This window comes from Ctenopharyngodon idella, chromosome 2, assembly GCF_019924925.1.
Source record: "Ctenopharyngodon idella isolate HZGC_01 chromosome 2, HZGC01, whole genome shotgun sequence".
NCBI classification, from domain to species: Eukaryota; Metazoa; Chordata; class Actinopteri; order Cypriniformes; family Xenocyprididae; genus Ctenopharyngodon; species Ctenopharyngodon idella.
The window spans coordinates 19,881,909-19,906,187 of NC_067221.1; the positions used below are offsets into that span (position 1 = coordinate 19,881,909).

Genomic DNA, 24,279 nt, shown 5'->3' on the forward strand with positions numbered 1-24,279 from the left:
GCCCTGAATTGATTTTCTTTCCCAGCTGTGCAGTCAATCTAACTCAAACCTTGGCCGGCCGAGGAGGAGCTTTCAAGAGGCTCGGCCGTCCACACTCCTTGAGCAGGATTGATGAGATTTTTGCCCGTCTCCACATGGCTCCGCTCTCTAGCTCTAATTGAAAGGATTTGACTCCAGCCACAGCCTTTCTGCTCTGGAGTCGCCCCACCACCTCTCAAAGCATGTGATTGAGGTTCGCAGCAGCCAGTGGAAGCTAATGCCCGCTGAAAGCCTTTTAAAATCTCATCTTGTGCATTTTCCCCTCATTTTCTCAGCGCTTTTGCCTGCTTGTGGCTGGCGGCCTTCTGTTGAAGATATGATGTGCATTTAGGTTCACAAGCAGCTTAAAGATTTGTTTTGGTTGTGATTGTGTTTATACCATTTAACTTTAGAGGCGTTTTTAAATTAGTGGTGATTTCTGAATGCGAATAAGGCATCAATATCATTGTTTTTCATTCTTATTCACTCCTAACCCTAATAATGTCATGTAAACTAGTCCTGCAATGTTTTTTTTCTGTGGACATGAATGATACCTCAAATTGTTTTCAGTCCTGGTTTTCAGTCCTGGTCCTGGGGACCCATCGTTATGCACATTTTGTGTGTCCCTCTTATCTGACACACTCAGTTCAGTTCATGGAGCTCTCACTTAATGAGCTGATGATCAGGTTTGGTAAATTAGGGAGACATATGATTGAAAACCACTGGTTTAGGAGAAGTGTGCTATTATTTGTCAACTAAAAACCACTCAGAACACCCTAGCAACTGTAATGCACTAAAAACTAATTGGCAACCACATAGCAATGCCTAGACAACCAGTGTTGGGGAAGATACCTTGAAACTGCAGCTTGCTGAGCTACAAGCTAACTTGTAATCTAAAGTAGATAACTACATTAAATCGTTTAATACATCTTAAATACATTAAATTGTTTATTCGGACAGTAATTTATTTCTCAAAGGGACGTATGGTATTTTCAGCATTTACAGGGGTTAGTCATTGAATTTTATTGCTGTCCAAATACAAAATGTTGGTGTTTTTCTCTCACAACCCACTTAAAAATCCAAGGCTGAATTATCTACTGTTTTTTTTTTTTTTTTTTTTTTTGACAAACACCAAGGTTGTGTGGTCATTTAATTGCTGTCCAAATCAACATCTCTGTGTTTACAAGAAGGGGTCAATTCAAAATTCATGGTTTAAATCCTTTTTCACCACTGTCGAGCACCATACAGTATCTCTTTCACATTTGCATTTTAAAAATCTACACTTTTATTAGGTTACTGAAATGCTGGAAAGTATTTACAAGAACAATATTTCATCACTGCTCCACCTCAGCGAGCGGGAGCTCTTAAGAACAAAAAGAAGAAAGAGAAGAAACGCATGTAAACATTTGAAATGGGTCATTATTATAGCAACAACAAGTATGCAATACAATTTAAAATATGTATTATGTACAATTATATACATTAAGAATATAAATAAAGTAGCTTTATGTTGACCTTATTTAAATAAGTGGTTGTATTAATCTATTTCTGCTAATTTCCACATTTTAAAATGACATTCATCATTGTGAGAGATGCAAGACAGAAAACCATTTCAACTATAGCGTGTCTGTTTTGCTATTTTTAAACAGATTTAAATAATCAAAAAAGAAATGGGATATTATTTTCCTATTAAGTTAAATATGAATTTATTCATTTTATTCCAAGCATATGACATTTTATTTACAGCTGACAACCATGTGACTGACCACATGAGTAGAACTCGCTTCTCCACCATAAATAAAACGCCATCCGAATGCAATAATTTTATCACTGAGATGCCATGCAGATTTATTTTTATAGACGTCCACATGAAAAACAATTACCATCCGAATAGGGCTAAATTCACAGCATTGCAATTAAGTTGCAAGAAAATGAATAATTTATATAATTGACCATTAATTTATATATTACCAAATTTACAGTACTGTTCAAAAGTTTGGGGTAGTTCGGTAAGATTTTTAAATATTTTTGTCTTATGCTTCCCAAGGCTGCATTTGTTGCAAACAAAAAAACAAAACAAAACAGTAATATTGAGAAATATTATTTTAATCTATTTTAAAATGTAATTGGGGCCCAAGCATCGATGGTGCGAGGACCCTCCGTTTATCATTTTTTCTTGTAATGGCAAAACTGAATTTTCAGCATCATTACTCCAGTCTTCAGTGTCACATGATCCTTCAGAAATCATTTTAATATGCTGATTTGGTGCTCAAGAAACATTTCTTATTATTATCACTGTTGAAAACAGTTGTGCCGTTTAATATTTTTGTGAAAACTGTGATGCATTTTTTTCAGTAATCTTTGATGAAAAGAAAATTTGATGAATAGAAAAAATTATTAAAGCTAGAGTACAATGTAAAAAAAAAAAAAAAAACCAGAAAAAGACTTTTGTGTGCTTTTTTACTCATCTAAAACCTAAAGTAGTAACACTGTTTTTTTTTTTTTTATTATTATTATTATTATTATTTGCTGTATAGGCCATTAATCATTGTGGAATTAGAAGAAACTGTCATAGTAGTTTCGTCATTCATTCTGTGAAGCCTATATGGAGCTATAATAAGCAGGTGAATTGTCTTGACACTGCAGGAGAGCTAGCGCTGCTTTTGAATGTCAAGTCACTTTCACCTTGGAGGTTGGAACACTCCCTCACAGTCAATAATATGAGCTAGCATCATTAAAGGTGCTGTCAGTAACTGCTTAGCCTCCTGAACCTCAGAAATAACCTTTGTGTCAAGGTCACCACTGAAGTAAATGGCACCATAATTATGAAAGACCCTTCAAGTACCTAGAACTACTAAATTTTTTTTTTTTTTTTTTTTTTTTTTTTTTTAAATGCTGCTTCTGTCAGCCTTTTCATTTTTTTTTCTTAAGTCCACTACATTTTTACATTTTCTAAAGAAAATGTGAGTGATGTTTGCCTGTGCAAAACTCACTGACTGTTTGCCAGGGTGTTGCTGTTTTATTTGCTAAGGTGTTCTGAGTGTTTTAGCATGTTGCTATTCAGTTTCTGGGGTGTTCTGAGTGTTTTTAGCATGTACTTACCATTCCTAGGGTGTTCTGAGTATGTGTAGCTTATTACAGTTCAGATGCTAACGTAGCATTTGTTAGCATATTGCTATTCAGTTGCTAAGATGTTCTGAGTGTTTTTAGCATGTTCTTACTATTTCTAAGGTGATCCGAGTATGTGTAGCATGTTGCTATTCAGATGCAAAGGTGTCGTTACTGTTGTTTAACATGCTGCAGTTATGTTGTTTGTAGTCTATTGCTATACCAATGTAAGGTAGTGTTTTTTTAGCATGTTACTATTCAGTTGCTAAGGTGTTCTGAGTTGTAGCATTTTGCTATTCAGTTTATAGGGTGTTCTGAATGTTTTAGCACATTCTCACTGTTTCTGGAGTGTTCAGAATGTTTTAGCATTGCTATTCAGTTTGTATGGTGTGTTTCCACTGTGTCTAGGGTGTTCTGAGTCTTTGAAGCATATTTTGTTTCAGATGTTGAGGTATTATTATTTTTTTTTTAAGCATGTAGCAGTTTAGCTGCTCAAGTGTTTTAGCATGTTGCTATTCAGTATTTGGGGATTGTTCACCCATTTTATCATTTGCCACATGGAGATTGATTGCTTTGAAAAGTAATAGCACACCTCTCCACAACAACCCACATAATTTAAATAATCAATTCATGTCTCAGGTACAAACATTTGGAATGAGTTGCTGAAGTTTAATACAAAGTATGAACCATAAATATCCCTAACCATAATTATAAGCTATATTAGTGCTAACGTTGCCTTAACAAGCCCCAGTAACTAGTTTTCTTTGCAAATTGACCCCAATTTGTGGTGTCTGTTGTAGTTTCATTGATGCTCTGTAAGATTAGACTGCAGTGGATGAAATGAGTAGCCAACAGGAGGTGGTTGACTGCAGCTGTGGTTTGAATGTGGTTTATTTTAGACCACAACTAGATCTCAGCTCACTCTGCGCTCTTAGTCACAGGTGACTCACAACTCTAATTGTTCACATTGTGTACATTCTGAGACAACAGTTTTCACAATTTCTCTTTTATTAACACATGGCACATGTGCTCTGCATATTTCCCACAAATCAAAATGGATAAGGGTACCTCCTGTTTGTTTTTCCAACAGGGAAACCAAAGACCCTGGGTCTTTCTACTCTTTTGCTTAGCAGACTGCTGTTGACATTATACAAATTTAGCCATTGTTCACACGTCATTCAGGATCTTTAAAAATGAAGGATGTTGGCCTGGAACTGAAAGGCTGGTTTACTGGAAACAATTAGCATGGTTCATAATAAATAAACATTTCATGGATGAAAATTAATTTGAGGCAAAGGTACACAGTCAGAGGTCATTCAGGCTTGTCACTGTGTGACTCTCTGTAACATTCCTTTTGAGCGATGCAACACGTTGATTTATTGAATTGACTAATAAATCTAACTGCTCATTTAAAAGAACCAGTTGTCTTTTTGATAGATGTGTTGTCTGTTTGTTTACTCCAAAACGCGTTAGCTAGACCAACCTAAAAAAAATACAGTGTTTTGGTGTCATTTGAGCTAAAGAAGAATTTTGGAGATTTTTTTGGAGTCTTTTCCCATTCAAATAGATTTCAGTAGTATTTGTATGCCTGTAATTTATGGAGGAATAAGAGGGCAACTTAAAAATAGTAAATAAATCTATTAATTAAAAAAATTAAATAATAAATAAGTTAAGTTAATAGTAAACTTTTAAAATTCACAAATAAATAGACAATAAAATAATACATTAAAAAATCACTGGACATGGACATGAATAGACAAGCTATTTAAAACCGATAGATGTTTAAAAGGGTAGTTTGATGTCACAAAATACTACCTTAATCTATTTTTATGTAATTGTCATCATTTTATTATTTGTTACATTTAACTACATGTTTAAACATCTAATATGCAGCTCTCATAAATGCATCTTTCAAATTATTATTATTATTATTAAATGGATCACTAGGACCTTAAACAGAGTATGGGACCGCAATTAGCGATCCATGTTCTTTGATGCTGTTTGTGTTTGAGAACTTACCGAAGTGCAAGTGAAATCATGATTGGTAACATAAATAAATGATGTGAAGTTTGTTTTTAACAGCATTTTGTTATTTTCCCCAATGTAGATATAAAGAACCACAATCTATTGTAAATAACAAGTAAAATATCTGAATTACAAAATATTTTTAAATTAACTTATTAATACTTTGACATTTTATACTATCACTGTAGTGTGTAGTTTCATTTAACTTGCATAAATGAATTCAGTTGGTGAAATGATCATGCATTTAAATGGTTAGTTCACCCAAAAATTAAATTTCTATCATTAATTACTCACCCTCATGTCGTTCCACACCCGTAAGACCTTTGTTTGTCTTCAGAACACAAATTAAGATATTTTTGATGAAATACGAGGGTATCTGTGTATCTGCGGGCTCAGTATTGGCTGGTACTAATATTAAGGTTTAGCCACTGTAGTCACATCGACGGTTTTATCATTGCCTTTAGTACCTTTCCGGTCCTCAAAAGGTGCAATGTAGTATCTGCCTATGTGTGGATCGGATACCCTTGGATTTCATCAAAAATATCTTAATTTGTGTTCCGAAGACAAACGAAGGTCTTACGGGTTTGGGACGACATGAGGGTGAGTACTTAATGACAGAAATTTCATTTTTGGGTGAGCTAACCCTTTAAGGGTTAATTATCAGTTTTAGCCAAAATATCTGTATTGGTGCAGCTCTAATTAACATGGATGCATCTCTCCCTCTGTGTCTCTCGTTAGTCACTAAAGGGCAGCAGGAGGAGACGGAGGACGCCTCTGCCGTGGCAGTTTCAGCAGAGGGGGAGGAAGAGGAGCAGCCATCATCCCCTCTTCCTGCGAGCCCTGAGACGGGGGCGGCACAAACATCATCAGCCTCTGGAGAAGCTAAAAGCAGGTCAGAGCAGCATCCTCTCGCCTGGCTGAGTCACTGCTGGCGTGGGAAGCATGCGCTTGTGAACGTGTGTGTGTATGTCAGTGTGAAAGTTTGTGAATGGCTTCATGTTTTAAGCCTTTTTGACTGTGTCTTGCCTTTCCACCAAGATCTCAAAATGGAAGGTCAAATGATAAATGCCCGTTAGCACACGTGTGCTAAAGTATGTGTGCATGTATTGCTGTTGGCTACAGTTCTGTCTTAACATGGGGGATGGGCACATGATCAGCTTAATAAAAGTGCATTCTGGGTAAAGAAGACTGCAGTGCAGGAACCCAGGAGTAAGTGCTGCTGTGGCACAGCCCTGTGCTGTGGCACAGTTCACTGTGTTTCCAGGAGCACAAAGATCAGAAAGGTGCTACATTAGGCCAACTGCAGCATTCATGCAGATTTTCTGTTTACATTCCCAAAATGTGAAGTATGCTGTGCAGTACTGTATCCCACAATGCAATGTACTCAATTTGACTTCTGATTTCTAGTGTGACTTATGACAGAGAAGTAATATTGATGGTTTTTAACATTACTGGCTATAAGTGGAATACTTCTGTCATTCATTGTTCATTCATAAGTATGTTAAATTATGTCAAATAATGAGAAAAATCATGAGAAAAAAGACGCAGAGAGCTGAATTTACTCAAAGTTAATTTATCACAATGGAAATTGATGGTCAAGTTAAGAGCATTGCATTATGGGATACCATATCCGCATACTTCACATTTTGGCAATTGTGGTAGGCTATCCATCTATTCTTTGCATATTGTGCACAGTATACATGCTACACTGCAGAATAAGTGTAATATGTTAGTATGCTTTTTCAAAAATATTTCCTTCTGCACACATCTTTTTCTTGGAGTTCCGTCTCTGGGTTTGTTGGTATGTATGTGCCGTGTCTGTTTGTTTATGCTCTCAGCTGAATGTGCCTCAATGTTGATGTTACACTACAAATTTAAGGTTCCCCTGCCACACATGCACAAACACACATAAACACACAAACCCCTGTCCAAACAGTGAACTCACCACGGCCGCAAGTCTCCCAGGCTTCAGTCCATGAAAGGTTGCTAACAGACTGAAAGATGGCTTTTTAGGACGGGCTGTTCTGCCCATGAGAGCCGATGATGTAGGGACCAATTTTATATCTGAGGGCTGATCGGTATTTTCTGTTTTCCTCCGCTGTGATGCCAACACAACAAGCCTCATTGATATTATTACAGAATTTTGAGGCAGCCACATTGCAACACAAAATAATGTTTTGTCCATCAGTCTGTAGCAAATTTGTTTGTATTCACATTGCGGCAGGTTTTTTTTTTTTTTTTTTTTCAAGATGATGTGATCGTTTTCATTTGAAAATTATAAAGTAGGAGTTACTCATATTGCTGGATGTGTTTTCATTGTTGAATCTGTTGTGTCTAACTGTTATGTAGCTATATTTTGAACGAAGCTGTCTCCTCACTTTTATTCCAGTGAGGATGTAGTGGAGTTAGTTTAATTGTTGAAAATTTTCCCATTTTCAGTGAGCGTGAAAATGACAGACACAGCATGTGTGAATTCTAACACTCCCACATACTTCTTAGTAGTAGAAACTTTGGTTTTGCTAATGTGTTTTTAGAAAGCCACAGATTATACAAATTATCTTTATGCATATTTTGTTAAAAAAACAACAACTGGTCATTCTACGGTGCAGAATTTCATAACTGTTATATTTAAAGTAGGGCTGTCAATAGATTATTTTTTTAAAAAATTTAATCGCGATTAATTGCGATTTTTGTGCGATTAAGCACACACTGAAATTAAGCATACACCATTTATCTTGTTAAACATGTTCATTTTGTCATCATTTGCTATATCCTGCAAAGTAAACCATCAGATTGAATGGTGATTCTCACAAAACTGTATTTTCTATAAGCTTTTTTCAAGGTAAATTTAGATATCCTTCCAAAAAAGACCATAAAATTCATAAATTTATGCACAGAAAAGCACCCATGAAAAAAAGAAAACGTTACAGAAAAACCTTTTCAGAATACAGTGTATAGTATGTGTACAGTGCAACAGCAGAGAGCTTGTTTACAAGTTCAGACAAGTCAAGTTGCAATACTGAACAGGACCACATGGAGATGCCAAAAAAAACACTAAACCAACGTAAACGCCTTGACCTGACTGCATATACTATAGTATATGGATCCATTCAAAATTACTAAGCACAGCAACATACACATGACAAATCAAAACATTATCCTGAAAGTGTGTGGAAACAGCGTGAATGTACTGAAATGTGTGCATAAATACAATGTGCGATCAGTGCATCAAGAGCGCATATACACGGTTTGTTTGCACATCGATAAAACAGTCTCACGCGTGCTTACTGTAGGACTCCTGTACTTACTTCGCCTTTTCACCCTTTTTGGGGAATAGGCCATCAACCAGGGCTCATCAGGCATCTCTATTTTGGGCTTTCCTCTCAGCCTCGCTCCAGGTGTAACCCATCTTTTTGCAATCCACCTCAAGGTCTCGGCGCCAGGTGTTTTTTGGCCTTCCTCTTTTCCTTTTTCCTTGAGGATTCCAGGTAAGGGCTTGCCTTGTGATGTTTGATGTCGGTTTCCGGAGGGTGTGACTCATCCAGCGCCAGCGCCTCTTTGTGATTTTGTCCTGGATTTGGAGCTGTAATATTGTGCCACACCGTCCCTGTTACTGATGGTGTTTGGCCAGCAGATTTGGAGGATTTTTCTTAGACAGGTGTTGAAGATCTGGACTTTGTTGATAATATTTGCATTCGTCCTCCAAGTCTCAGATCCATACAGAAGGACTGACTTGACATTGGTGTTGAAAAGTTTGAGTTTAGTTTCCAGTGTCAGGTCCTTGGAGTTCCAGATTTTCTTAAGTTGGATGAAAGCAGATCTGGCTTTTTCTATTCAGGCTTTGATGTCGGCATCCGTACCACCCTGCTTGTCAATGACTCTGCCCAAGTAGGTGAAGTTCTCCACCTCTTCCAAAAGTTCATCTGCAACAATGACTGGAATTTTGTTTGTTGTGCTTGCCTTCAGTACTTTGCTTTTTCCTCAGTGGATTTTTAGTCCAAGTTGAGCTGAAGTGCCAGCTACACTGTCTTCTGCTGTTGTGTATGGGAGAGTAAGGCTAGATCATCTGCAAAGTCTAGGTCATCAAACTGTCTCCAAGGTGTCCACTGAATTCCATTTGACCTGCCAAAATTTTCACTGGCCCCACAATATATATATATTTTTTTTAAAGTAAAAGAAAAGAAAATGGGCCTATAAAATAAGCCTAGTTATTGTTTTTGTTGTTTTTGATACATGTGACCTTAATAAATAAGGTTATGACACCAAAAGCTACTAGATTAACTATTGTTAAACAAGTAAACAGTAAGTAATAAAATAGGAACAAATAATCAAATTACAAGTAATAGCCCAAATAAATACAACTGAATAAACATAAATGAAATAAACGGTGCTTTTTAGGTTATGTAGGCTTAAACAGGAGATTTTCAGATACAGAAATTGTAATCTAATGTAAAACTATATAAATATAGATTAAACTTTATTAAAGTTTATCAGTCAAGAACAGTTACAGATGCATAAATGTTTTGAAACGTTGAAAATATAAAATGTTAAATACTGTTATTTGAAATACCTGCCAGGAGGTGGCAGCAAGTCCCTGTTAATAAGCGAGTCTTTGAAATTCAACCGATTCATTCAAACGGCTGATTCATTCAGGAAGTGTTGCTCAGAGACGCAAAACAATGCTGTGGACTTTGTTTGGAACTATTTTCGTTGGCGAAACAAGCGATTTGGTGTCTAAAATGTAATTCACTTAATATAAACTTCTTTTTTATTAAACTGTACGTTGTATAAAATCAATATCACATTTGTAATCATGCTTATATTTGGATAAAAATGCGCTCTTTGTGTAATATTGGTTAACTATATTCAATTATATAAATATAAAAGACATACAGAGGCAGTTTTGCCACTTATCCTGAATTCTGGGGCATTGTAAATGCATTTTAATAGACTAAATCACGCAGCGAAAGCATGCACTCTAAATATACACGCTCACTAGTCTAACCTACTAGACTACATCACGTAGTAGTGTATGCGTGCACTCAATGGGTGTGTTTTTGTTTGGTTTTTGTAAAGTGAGGGACATACTCTATGATGTCAGATCGTTAATTCAACAATTGCGATATCATAGACGATATATAACGCACATCGCACACCCTACAGCACTGGCCCAGTCGGGCAATTGACAGTTCCGTCAACTGTCCCGAGCGTCGTTCACACTGGCCCCGGGCCATCGGGCAGTCCTTATTGTCGAGCCCTGCTTTCTCCGTTTACGCTGTCAAATGCCTTCTCGTAGTCAATGAAGTTATCTGGAGAGGAGAGCTCCATTCCATGGACTGTTCAATGATGATGCACAGTGTTGCAATTTGGCCTGCAAGATCTGTCTTTGCGGAAGCCAGCTTACTGGTCTCACAGTTGAGTGTTAACTTGTTCTTTCAGTCTGTTCAAGATGATTCTGTTGAATACTTTTCCAAAAGTTGATAGTAATGTTATTCCTCTATAGCTTGCACAGTTGCTCAAGTCACCTATCTTGGGGATCTTTATGAGATATCCCTCCTTCCAGTCATATGGTCACTTTTCTTCTTCCCAGATCTGTCCAAACAAATGGTAGGTAGAAGTTGCTGACTATTGTTTCCATATCTGCCTTTAGTGCTTCTGCGGGAATGTTGTCTGGTCCTGCTGCCTTTCCATTTTTTAATTGTTAAATAGCTTGCCGTATTTCTTCTTTAGTTGGTTTACAACAATCAATTTGCAAGTTTTTTCTCACCTGGCTGTATCTCTGGTGGTGAATGGGGCACAGGCTGGTTTAGCGGTTTAGCAAGTGCTCCACCCATCTCCTCTGTTGTTCACCAATTTCTCTTATTGGCCTCCTTTCTTTATCTTTGACTGGTCTTTCTGGCTTGTATTTTCCTGAGAGCTTTCTTGTAATGTCATACAATTCCTTCAAATTTCCATGCCCTACAGCCTCTTGGTCAAATCATTGATGAACCTTTGTTTTTCTGGTGTCTATTTGTCTGGTGTTGACTGCAGCTTTCTTTTCTTTCCTTTCTTGAATTCTGTGTAAGGTCTCAGTGGAAATCCATTCTTTGTGTTTATGTTTCTTGAGTCTTAGACCCTCCAGACAGGTTGATGTCACTATTTCCTTTGTCTTCCATTGATTTTCAACTGGATCTCGTCTTTACCTTGATTGCCATCCTCATCCATCAAAACTTTACTAGCTGGTTTGCTTTATCCAGCTGAGAAACATAGTTTGTCAATCCGCAGTGTGATGCATGAGGTCTTGCGCTCTTCAGAAACAATCACAGAATATGACAGAGCTCGTGTTTAAAAGCGAAATGTGCTTCAGTAATTAATTTTGTGTTCAATTATTTTGAGGATTTTGAATTAATTGCATGCATTAATGCGTTATCATTGACAGCCCTAATTTAAAGTGATAGTTCACCCAAAAATGAAAATTGTCATCATTTACTCACCCTCATGTTGTTCCAAAACCACAAGACTAAAAGCTCATTCACACCAAGATGATGACAATAAAGATATCATTTTAAGAATCGTTCTGAATGTAAAAGAATAACAGAGTCCACACCACAACTAACGATAATTTTTTCCAGCTTTATTAGACGTTGAGAATTATGACTTTCTAAATTTGATCCAAAACATGTAAGTGTGACTTTGGCATGCTGGAAGATTCAAACTGTCCCTTTAATAAACCCCACTCTAAAAACATTTCTGACCGATCCTACCTTAGCAACTGTTCCTGTTCGTCATTTTCTTGGACAAGCTTGTTTTCTTTGTGTGTGGGTATTTAATAACAATTTTACGGAAATCAACCAAAATACAGTAAATTGTTATTGGTGCTCACTTATAATAGTGATACAAGATACCCAGAAAGAATATAACTGGTATTTTCTTGTTTAATATTTCAAATCTAAATACTGAGAAGTGCATAGTGTGACTAAGCAATGTGTCAAGCCTCATTCCAAAGATACGTTTACTCCAAGCTTCAGTTGACAGTGAGAAGCATTTGCCTTGATTCCTATACTGTTTTTAATCATGTTACTGTGAAGTTTAACATTTTTTTATAAATATAAATGGCTGATAAAATGGTTTGCAATGTCACAATTAATTCCAGCCCAACTAAAAATAATATTAATTCAATTTTACAACTTTATGAGCACATTTTACTGAAAATTAAAAAAAAAAAAAAAAATCTATAAAGCTAGTCGGAATTAGCGAGGGGGTTGGAGTTTAGCAAAGGGTCAATTGTAAACATTTTCCTGTGAGCTCCTGTTATTTGTATAATATATGTTAAACACTGAGTGAAAAATATGTATTATTTTATTTCTTTAAACAATAAGTGCTGCAATTTTGCTACAGTGGGTCTTTGAGGGTTAAAGGAACATTCTGCATTTAACCAAAACATTCCTTTAAACCCATTATGTTGCACATGTTCAGATTTGCAACATTTGCCGTCTCGTTTCATTCGCTAACCGCATTCCTCTCATCTCCTCACAGCGAACAGCTCTGTGCCTTCTGTTACTGTGGTGGTCGAAGCCTGTTGGGCCAGGGGGATCTGAAGCCATTCAGGGTCACGCCCGAATACGACCCTCCACTCCGACAGTCCTCGACAGAGGAGGGCCACGACCATGACGACAAGAGTAGGGCTGCCAGCCAATCAGGGAGGCACAGGGGCCCAGAGAGGTAAGCAGATTGGCTGGGGCGAGTGGGGCTGTCGTATGATATCAGCTGTGATGTGTAGTGCAAGGTTTAAATGAGCTCAGCTAAATAGGGCGCTTCTCACGACAACTTTTTTTTTTCTTGGTCAGTCCATGTGAAATAAATCAGATGATATTAGCCATTGTTAGAGAGAGGAAAGTGTTACACGAGCCAAAGGATGTGCCTGTGTGTGTGTTTGCACTCTCTGTGAAGGTGCATGGTAAGGGCTGTTCTGAACGGTAGGCCTGTTACAGGCAGCAGGGCACTGATACCTGACGTCACTGGTTGAATCACCCTCATCTGGATGAAATTTCAGGCAGAGACTGAATACGGATCATTCCAGTTGAAAATTGCACTCATTGCTCTAGTATGTGTGTGTTTTTGCTTAATATCCTGGAGACAGACTCATGTGAAGCAAACATTATTTGTCCTAAAGTGACCCTCTGCGTCGTCTCAGCAAATGGCAATGCATATTTGTCCCACATACTTCGATTTAAAGCACATGGTTTCTGTTCATTGTCTCCTAAAGCTATGATATGCTTCTATTGCTAGTAGTAGTATACTGCCTTTCACAAGTTTAGGGTTGGTAAGATTTTTTAAATGTTTTGTAAATGTCTAACCGAAGATGCATTTATTTGATCAAAAATACAGTAAAACCAGTAATATTGTGAAATGTTATTGCAATTTAAAAATGTAGCCATTTGAATATTTTATAAAATATAATTTATTCCTGTGATGTCAGAGCTGAATTTTTAACAGCCATTACTCCAGTCTTCAGTGTCGTATGATCCTTCAGAAATTAAGGCTGCCCCCTAATAGTCGACGAGAAGAGGCTTAGTTGGCCAAATTTTAATTAGTCGTTTAGACGCAAAAAAAAAAAAAAAAAAAAAATCCCCAGGAAGTGGCAAAGTCACGCAGTCCGTGACGGACAGATCATTAACAGGGCTGGTCCATGTGGTAATTATGTTGGCAGGAAATCCAAACGTTCACCTATTATTCATCGACCTCACAAATAGCTTATCTTTTAAAACATTAACATAAATAAACCTAAATTAGTACAGCATTTATTGAATGACATTTAACTTAACATGAATTTCTCTCTATAGGTGCATGCACTAAAATGTGGAGATATCAAGTCAGCATCATCCAATTCATCTTTGAGGATGACAATGACTCAGAATACACTAGTTTATTTATAAGATATTAAAATGTTCAGACGGTCTTCTATTTTTTTTTTCTTTTTGACAGCACTTAGCTTATATTTTAAACTCTCTTTACTATGGTTTAGCAATGTTACATATAATATTCTTTATCAGCCCGGAAACTTAAACCATGTACCAAATCCACCACCCATTATATATTTAAGTAATGAAATTAATATCATAAATGTGCGACTGGTAAATTAGAAATTTGAACTAACCCATTTATTTATTTTGCGATATTGACTGGCTGACTGTATGTTATCAATTGCATATTTAATGGAAAAAATACAGCAAAGCCAGTATTATTGTGCAATAGTTTTACAATTTAAAAGAACTGTTTTCTATTTTAATATATTTTAGAATGTAATTTATTCTTGTGATGGCAAAGCTGAATTTTCATCGTCCTTAGTGTCACGTGACCCTTCTGTGGGTTCTGTAGATGTATGTGAAAGAAATATAAAACATTATTGGCATAAATTACCAATTATGTTGTCCACTACATTGTGCATATAATCAAGCCTGTATTATGTCTATATGTTTCATCAACAAGCAAACGCCTGCCATGCTTAAGTTACATTTAATGACAGCACTACCTTTATACAACCCAAATAATATGGCATTAGTCGGATAGATCTAAATCCTGTGGCCTGTGCTTCATTCACAAAGGTATAAACACGCACATTGCTGTTGGCTATTTGCTTTTCATATGTGGTTCTCTGCGAGCGTTCTCCCCTAGCTGATCATTACCCTGCAGCTATTGGGAGTCACAGAGCGAGATGTGAGACGCCGGCCCCAGCGTGCGCTCAGCCCAACAAAGGGCCCTCTCCCTGCTTTCTCGCACAGCTGCCTAATTTGTCTTGGCTCTTTGGAGCCAATCAGCCGTCTCCCAGGGGCCCGTGTGACGTAATGTGCTGCCAGTCTGATGTTGGCAGTTAGCCAGGCCTGCTGAGCTTTGTCATCTGTGGGCCTCACTATCAAGCAGCAGGTCTAAATGTGGGGTAGCTAGTCGGAATGGTGGAAGATTTTTGGTCCATTTACAGCAGCATGACTAAAAGTTAACATGGGTTTATAATGTTTACTAATATTGTTTAGGAAATTTTAAAATTTAACCCAAATATTCCTTTTTTTTTTGTTTGTTTTTTTTCTGGCAAAAATTATAATCATTAATAGGGATGACCAAAACCGAATATCTTATTCAACACATCCCTAATCATTAACCTTATGATAACTAATTGATCCCAAAATCAAAAGAAAATTGTATATATAAAAAAAGAATTTTTTTTCCATTATGACATTTATTTTACAACAATTAACCATATTTTTTCTCTAGATTTTCGTAAGTTTTTCCCCACTGCTTTTTTGGGAAATAATCATTAGCCTATATGTAATACTTTCATTTAGACACAATCAGTTCCGTATTGATTATTGACTGATGTTAGAGATTTCTTTACTTATTTATCAGTATAAAAACATATTGAATATTTAATTGTTAATGATCATTTCCCCTGTTTTTACATTAAGATTACTTTTGCCATCATCTGACATTCAAAGTTAATATAAAAAACATTAATACCAATGTTGTTATTTTTAGCCATTTCAAAATTAATATTCATTTTTCAAAGTGTAAATTATTATATTGTGATGCCTAAGTTCACTTGTAGTATTTAAAAGGATGTTAAACATGTTTTTAGTTATTAGGGTATTATTTTGAATTTATTTAGACAAAATATAATTGAATTGTAAAATTATTAATTTATTAACCACACCATCATTGCCTTATTGGGATTGGCCAGAATTGGTGCACTGCAAAAAATGCTGTTCTTACTTAGAGTTTTTGTCTTGTTTCTAGTCAAAATATCTTAAAGTTCTTAAATCAAGAAGCATTTTCTTGACAAGTAAAAATTATTTTCTTGTTTTCAGAAAAATAAGTCAAAATTAAGTGATGTTTTCCTTAAAACAAGCAAAATAATCTGCCAGTGGGGTAAGTAAAATAATCTTATATCAAACCAAAAATAAGATATATAATCTTGTTTTCAGTTTGGATTAAGAATATTTTGCTTACCCCACTGGCAGATTATTTTGCTTGTTATTTTTCCTAAAAACAAGAACATAATTTTTACTTGTCAAGAAAATGCTTCTTGATCTAAGAATTTTTAGATATTTGGACTGGAAACAAGACAAAAATTCTAAGTAAGAACAGCATTTTTTGCAGTGTGCATCTCTAGTTTCGTTTTGTATCACTGTGGTGAAAACAAAAAAAATGTAAAGGGCACATGAAGCTCTTTATTAATTTTCACCACAGCTGTATGTTAACAAATATATTATTTATGGAAATCTGTTTGTTTGTTTCCATGATCATAATATTGATTTTGCCTAGTGTACATCATTTAATTAATTTGTTAGGTTATGTAATGTAGCATGAAACCCCATTTGTATTTACAGTATGAGCGCTATTAGGTAAAATAATACAGCACTCAGAAATTATATTTCGTTTGATCCACATCTATTGTCATGGGATTACCCAGAATGTCAGTCAGCAGCACACACTGCGTTAAAAATCACAGTTGACCCCTCGTATATGTCAGCCGTCCCAGCAAGTGGATAGAGGAGGGGTATAATGAGATGCGGAGAGCTGTGATGGATGCATTTTTGTCCCATAATGTGTTTACGATGAGTCATTTCTGTGTAAGTGGTTAATCAATCAGCACCATCCCACACAACCCCCATACCTAAATTAAAATGGCTGTGAGTCAAACCCCTCCTGTCCCTGAATGTCAAGAATAAATTAACACACTCCTTGTGCCGGTGGCTCATGATAGAGGGGCAGCAGTTAGAGAGCATGTACACGTTTATCTCAGTCTATATAAGGTCTATAGAAATTAGGGCTGTGAAACATTTTAATTGAATTAAGTACATGATATGCTGATTAAGTAATATCAAATCAACTGAGAAAAGACCCCAATTCAAAGACATTGTTGTGGTAGACAAGTAAAATTTTTGAATAAACATTACAAAAATATGGCTTATATGTAATATTTTATTTCCATAACACTGTACAGCGACCTAAGAATTTGCAGGTGTGAAAATGCCCATTTTCAATGTTTCTGCTGCTTATTCCATCATTAGTAGCATAAATTTAAAGGCAGAGCAGCCAGAGACAGTTTGTTTGGGGAATATTTGGAATTAGTTTGGTGATCTAATTTGATATTTTGGAGAGTGACATATTTTGCAAATAAGCTGGTGCCTAGTCCCTTTGTATTGCTCCTTGATATAATATTTGATCTTTTCATTAACTTAACCTCATTGGTTTGATGATTTTGACACATCCTTATTTGCTTTTCCTTCTCTCCTGTCCCAAAAAGGCATGAGAAAACAAAGCGCACCCCGAGTTTTTGTCCAAACCTGCTACGACTTTGACAAGCGATGGAACATTCTGATGCTTTATTGGTTTCTAGTTTAGTTGCATCTTTCTGGGTAGCCCACCCACAGTGAAATCTCATTGGTCCAAAATCTTAGTCAACATAAATATACTGTATATTAAAGTGAAATGTCTTAAAGGTACACTAAGTAACTTTTTGCCCTCTATTGGTTAAAAAACAAAACTGCATGCATTTTGCAAATAACATTGTTTTGGTTGTATATTGAGAAATGTGAAATGTTGTATAATGAGAAAAGTGTTGCTGTGTGGATAAATAAGGCCCTTCACAATAGATAATGCTTTACAGTGAACTCTGTTAGAAAGCTACATATGGCAATATATCTGTTCAATAAAATACCTTACTCACCTGTTGAATAATAAAAACTCCATCTCTGAAAAGCCAAGTTAATGTTGATTCTTGTTTTATTACGAGCTCTGTCGCATTCTCTTTTTGCCAGCAGACTCTCCTCTGATATTTTTTTTATTTTTTTTTAAACAAGTGATTCTCCGGAGGTTCGAGATTTAGCTGCTCCATGTAAACCTTTATTGGACGTTGTGACAACTAACCTGTGCCACTCCCACACCAAACACACATCAAAGTAGTCGGAGCAATTTTTCTCTATTTACAAGACACGAATGGGCGAGTGATGTATGTGCCAATTTTCTCACAAAACCATCCTAACAGGATTTATAATGTATTGACTCATTATTAAAATTTTGTTAGTTTTGAACAAAAAAAGTTACATAGTGTACCTTTAATTTCAAAGTCATCAAATGAAAATGCAAAAATAATGACGGTTTTCAAACAAGATCACTTTCCCTCATCTCACATTGTTTGGACAAACAGATAATCATGGTTAGGACATGGTGTAAGACTAAAACCTGATCACCTCTAATTAATCTGTCTCTGTCTTCAGTGTCGGGGCAGAGGAAGCAGGAGGCAAATTCTGGGATGAGCTCCGCCACGTCGGCCTGCCAGATGGCATTGACGTCCGAACACTCTTTGAGGAATCGGGTAAGCACTTGTTAAAAACTTCACCAAAACACGTTTACAGAAAAGCAAACTATAGAAACAATGACTGTAATTTTGAGTGTTACTTTTAACTAATAAAGATTTTATGGAAGAAAGTGTACAGTATTTCTTGAAACCAAGTTTTCACTCTCATTTCAAGGTGTTGAAAGCTCTTTCAATATGTTCAAAAGACTTTTTCACTGATTGTACAGAGGATGATTTAAAGAAATAAAAAAAAACACAGCCTGAAGGCTTTTGTCAGAAGGTGAGGACCAGAAATTGTTAGTCCAATAAAATGAACTTGAACTGCTGTTCTGCCAATAAATATCTTTACAGTGTTGGTCAGAAAGTTTAAAGGAATCATTCCAAACCTGGGTGATTTTCTATCTTCTGTGAAACACAAAATGAGAGGCAGAATGTCTCCTTTTGTGTTTAACAGGAGAAAGAAAATAATAACATTCGAAAAGACAACAGTAAATTATGAAATTTCTCTTGCCATCTTCTGATTCCTTGTCCAACTTTCTTGTGTTGGCAGGTCAGTGCTGGGCCCATCAAAGCTGCGCTTTGTGGTCAAATTTTGTGTGTCAAGCGGAGGATCAATCACTGCTAAACGTGGACAAAGCCATCCACTCAGGGAGCACAGAGGTATGCTGGGATAACTCTGGTTTAGTTGACATTCATCTTGGGTGAAGCATGCAAGGACTCGTGAATAAAATAATGACTGTAAACTTTATGCAAATATTACATCACCTCACTGGAGTACTTGAAAGGTTATGCAAATGAGGGTTAAAATGCTCAGTTCTCTCTTAATGGCTGCACAAAAGTGCATTTTTTTTTTTTTTTTTTTTTCCCTCCATCATCATCTTCTGTTGATTGACCATAATGTGTCTGTATTTTAATTTTATCCATGACAGCTGTCTTTCCTGAAGCTGTTTTTAGATTTGTCCTTTATGGCTTCCAGCTGGACACCAGAATATGTTGTGGTTTTGATGGGGGGGACCTCATGTCATTTTTATTTTTATTTATTTATTTATTTATTTTTTGTCAATTTCCTAAAACAATTTTTAATAGTTTTAGTAAATAATAACAATTTATAGTAATTAAAGGGATAGTTCACCCAAAAATTAAAATTCTGTCATCATTTACTCACCCTCGTCTTGTTCTAAGACTTTCGCTCATCTTTGGAACACGAATAAAGATATTTTTAATAAAGTCTGAGCCAGTTCTGTACTTCCCATTGACAGCTACGCAACTACCACTTTGACGGTTCAAAAAGTTCATAAAGATTTTGTAAAACTAATCCATATGTATTGAGTGGTTTAGTCCAAATTTTCTGAAAAGCCACAATCATTTCATATGATGAACAGATTAAATTTAGGCTTTTATTCATATATAAACATTGATCAGCGAATATAAACAGAAGCTCAACCGAACCTGCTTGACGCACGAGAACAAACCTCATTGGTTCTTGCGGAAGCTTAGTGTGCTGCGTAACACACAAGAATAAATCTCATTGGTTCTTGTGGAAGCTCAAACGTGGTCATAATGTCATAATTACTGTTTTTTGATAATCCAGTTAATTATATATTCTTCAAATTAAATGTATTATTATTTGATGGACTCAAACCAAAGAATAAGATTAAAGTTCCAATATAATTCAACAGTTTGCAGAGTCTACTATTTCTACCTCTTTCTACATTCTACAATCTATATTTCTGTGGTATTTCTGCCCAGCTCTAATTTTTAGTTTATAATCTTGTTTTTGTTTAATGTCACTCTAATGACACCTGTTCGGTTCTGGGAGTCTTCATATACCTGCTGACTCTTATGGCCATGCTGCTGCGTCTCTGTGAAAGGCTAGAGCTGGAGGAGGGATCTAACTGGCTGCTAAAGGTCGCCGCTGATCAGCTGTGAAATAGAAAAGGTCACGGCACTCAAAGGGGCTGCGGCGTCATCAGCTTCATCACTTAACACCCCCGTGCAGCAACCTCCTCGAATCACATTCCTTAATAGTGCTCTGCCATTTGATCTTGTGAATTAACAGCAAAACAGCATTTAATGGTAAATGCCAGTGAGAGCTCAATTAATACGTGTGTGTGATTTGAACGTTCGTATAGGTGGCTCATCAGATTGACGTGCTTTCCTGACTGGAATCAGGAATAAATGGTGCATAAATTGCTCCATTTGACCTCATGCCTTATCAGAATCTATTTGTTGTGGGTGCTGAACAACTTAAGGTGCGAAGTTAACAAGATGCGGAGAGCAGCTGTAAACATGAGGGCTGATGACATGTCAGGTCTGGACTCATCTCGCAGTGTTGCTTGACTTTTAGCGTACAGCTGGTTTCTGAGCAGCTCATTAAGCAGGACGATGGACAGAGACGCAGAACAGATCGATTCCAAAAGAAAAAAGGAACATTGGCATAGTGCTGGTTTTTAGATGGAAATATGTGTTTTCAAGAAGATGTTATGGGTTTTGCCAAATGGAACCTAACATTAGGGAAGAGTACACTTAGGCCGCATTTACACTGCAAGTCTTAATGCACAGATCCGATCTTTTGACCATATCCGTTTTTTTTTTTTTTTTGGACGACGTGCTTACATTTCTTTTAAAAGTGACCTGTATCCGATGTCTCCTTTTTACACTGCACTTGGCGAAACGTACCAAAAATAGCATATGTGACATCACAAATCAATTTCAATGGTACATTGAGTTTAATTTATTGACATGAATTCATATAGAAACATATAGAAAAGAATTAATCCAATAGTTACATCCCTACATCAAAATAATTCAAATTCTTCACGACAGTATACATAGCCTACTCAGCTCCAGTGGAAGCGTGCGAGTGGAATAATAATACTCGGGTAGATATTTGTTAAACATGTCACAGCTTCTGGGTTCGAATCCGCCGTCCTATACTAGGTTTTTTTTAGTCATTAAAACCAATGCGTTCATCAGTGATTGTATATCAAGGGCAGGTACAAGTCTGTGTGCTTTTTATTTTGTGGTTTCAATGAATGGGTAGAGTCTCCACAACGGGACCGAAGCGCCTGTCTGTGCACAAGCCGTCGTCACTGACAACAGCGGCAACGAGCACTCAGTGTGATTTCAAGAGCAACACATTTCAACGTCAGATCGCCTTTTATTTAACACAAACAAATTAAATCAATACTCTGCCAGTCAACTAGAGATGTTCCGTTTGTTATAGGCATGTCTGTACCGTGAAATGTAAAAAAAAAAAAAAACTCACTTTTCAATGACGCAGGAGTCGCTTTTACAGGGGAATATCCGATCTGTCCGCTTACACGGCAGGCACAAATGCACGTATCCGATTCATATCTGATTTATTTCCACATATGAATGAGGCCTGAAACCGATCTGTGAAAATCGGAATCCATGCACTTTTTTCCTGCTTACACGGTCATGGCTCATATCCGATCTGTGCTTACATGGGAGGAAAAAATCGGAATTGGGCCACTTGAACCATGCAGTGTAAATGGGGCCTTAGATCGCCTGGCCCATGAAACAATCTGCATTGTCGTTATTACTCAATCACCTGGCATTCACCTGACATGAGTTAATGAAATGCCAATGTAGAGCTGAGATGTGTGATCTCTAAGGAATTACACTCTTATGCTGTCCCTGAATATTTATTAGGAATCGTCTAACTGCTCTCATAGTACAGGTTTGAAAGATTATGTAAATCCCAGCAGGCCACAGTGACAGTTGTTTTTGTAAACAGCCATTATTATTTCACAATTCTTATGTGTTGTCTGAGATCTTGCATGCTCCAGCTGCATGTTTTTTTGCCAGTGGTTGTAGAGGGCTGCAGGCACCTGATGAAGGTAGATGATTTTGAATATTCGATTTTGAATATTCAAAACTTTAAATACTCATTTTCCACAGTATCGATACACCACAATACCAGCTGCTTTCAACATATTTTTTGATTTTCGTTCATGTTTATTTCGTTCTGTAAAGTAGTAAAGAAGAAAGGATGATCGCGTTCACTCACGATCCTCGACAAGTGTTCAAGATGAAAACTGAAAAGTGACGCAGTCTTTAACTTTAACTCTTAACTTTTCATAATATAGATAAATGCATAGCCTAGGCCTATTTGCTTATCCCATAAGTTTGGGAATAAAAATGAAAATGTGGATGAAATCAGAAGCTATTAAATGTCTTATCATTAAAATATAAAAATTAAAATGACGGGTAATAATTGATTATGATGGTATTTTTACGATCCTGTCCATCAAAATGACAGCGAAAGTCTAACGCAACCTCACATATATATATATATATATATATATATATATATATATAAAACCAAACCCCCACCACCACAACACTGGCGGTTGTGGGTGATTTCCCACCGCGGTAGTAAATAATTGCCACCGTCACAGCCCTAATAAGCGCAATATATCCTGAAAAGAAACTCGGTGCGGTGCTCGTGCTGACTGGCACACTGCCAAAGTGCGCGCACAGAAACCTGCCTCTCTCAGAAGGCAATCGCAAATTAGGGACGTGCTTGATGTTAAGTGTTTTAAGCATTGCGGTTAATAAACTGTCTGAGAGACGCGCGACATGAAGCCGCTGCGTGAGGACTGAACTGAGTGCCTAATTGGACTTGAACGGTTAAATACACATACCTATGTGTCAAAGTGACCATGTATTTGCAAGTAAACAGAGCCATTTATGTCTTAAGTGAAGGTACAGTTGAGAAAAACAAGGCTTGAGTATAATGGATCGGTGCAGTCAGTCTTAAAGGGACAGCATCCAAATTGACCTGCTGTCATTATCAATGCTAATCAAACAACATAAAAGAGAAAATCTCTCACCGCTTGCTTTTGTAACTTTAATAAGAAAAAATGTATATTTAATTTACACAGTAAAGACTATGCATTGTTTTTTTTATACCTTTGATTACTTTATACATTTTATGTAGTATCTAGTGCTTGAAGTTTTTCAGGTAGGTCTATTTCATCTGTGTCTTGTTCTATTGTAGTAAGCTTGAGAGTTTTTTAGGCTAGTATTAATTTTTTAAATGATATTGAAAATGGTGGTAAGAATAATGCAATTTCAATGGTATGAAAAATTTTGATAAAAGCAAAATTCACAAAAATTACTATATCATGATATAAAATTACTCATATTGTGATATAAGATTTTGGTCATATCGCCCACCACTAGAAGCATTTGTAAACCTGTTGTCACAGACACTTCAAGTCTCTGCAGTTTTATGTCAAAATAAAAACTTGAGGATTTTGCAAATGAAGAAAATCTTAGCCATGCATATTGTAATTTAGTAACATAATAAACTTTTTTTTTTTTTAAGAAATATTACTTTTTTTATTTTACAATGCATTTGTATTAAAATATTAATATATTTCTGTTTTATAAATAATAATAATATGATTCTTATTAATATTATTTATATATAATCCCACTCAGAGCTGCTGGGTCTAAAAAGTTTCAGTTGATAAGAAAATACTTTGAATATGGTCAAAAGTAAATTAACTTGGATACTGTTCAAATTGTATGCCCTTAATGTTATGGCAATTTTTCTCTGTGGTTTCAAAAATGGTATCGAATATTGATATTTTTCAAGGCGTAATATCAACATTAGAAATTCCAGGATTGTGATAACACTAATACTGAGAGTTTGACAAGTATGGTGAAAAGTATGTAGAGAATACAAATATGATGAGAACTTGTTTATGGTGATAAATATAATGAGAGGGATAGTTGAACCAAAATAAAAATTTTTGTCATAA

General features: G+C 36.2%; 1 protein-coding gene across 12 annotated transcripts in view; it reads left to right on the plus strand.

The window, feature by feature from the left end:
• The window catches only part of kmt2cb (lysine (K)-specific methyltransferase 2Cb), a 121,138-nt gene that overhangs the window by 19,169 nt on the left and 77,690 nt on the right, over nucleotides 1-24,279 (plus strand). For all 12 annotated transcript variants that reach the window (XM_051881098.1, XM_051881088.1, XM_051881070.1 and 9 more), the window contains exons 4-7: nucleotides 5,890-6,043; nucleotides 12,667-12,852; nucleotides 18,405-18,502; nucleotides 19,035-19,144. In XM_051881098.1, coding sequence (XP_051737058.1) covers nucleotides 5,890-6,043; nucleotides 12,667-12,852; nucleotides 18,405-18,502; nucleotides 19,035-19,144 — 548 coding nt within the window. The remainder of the gene's footprint in view (nucleotides 1-5,889; nucleotides 6,044-12,666; nucleotides 12,853-18,404; nucleotides 18,503-19,034; nucleotides 19,145-24,279) is intronic.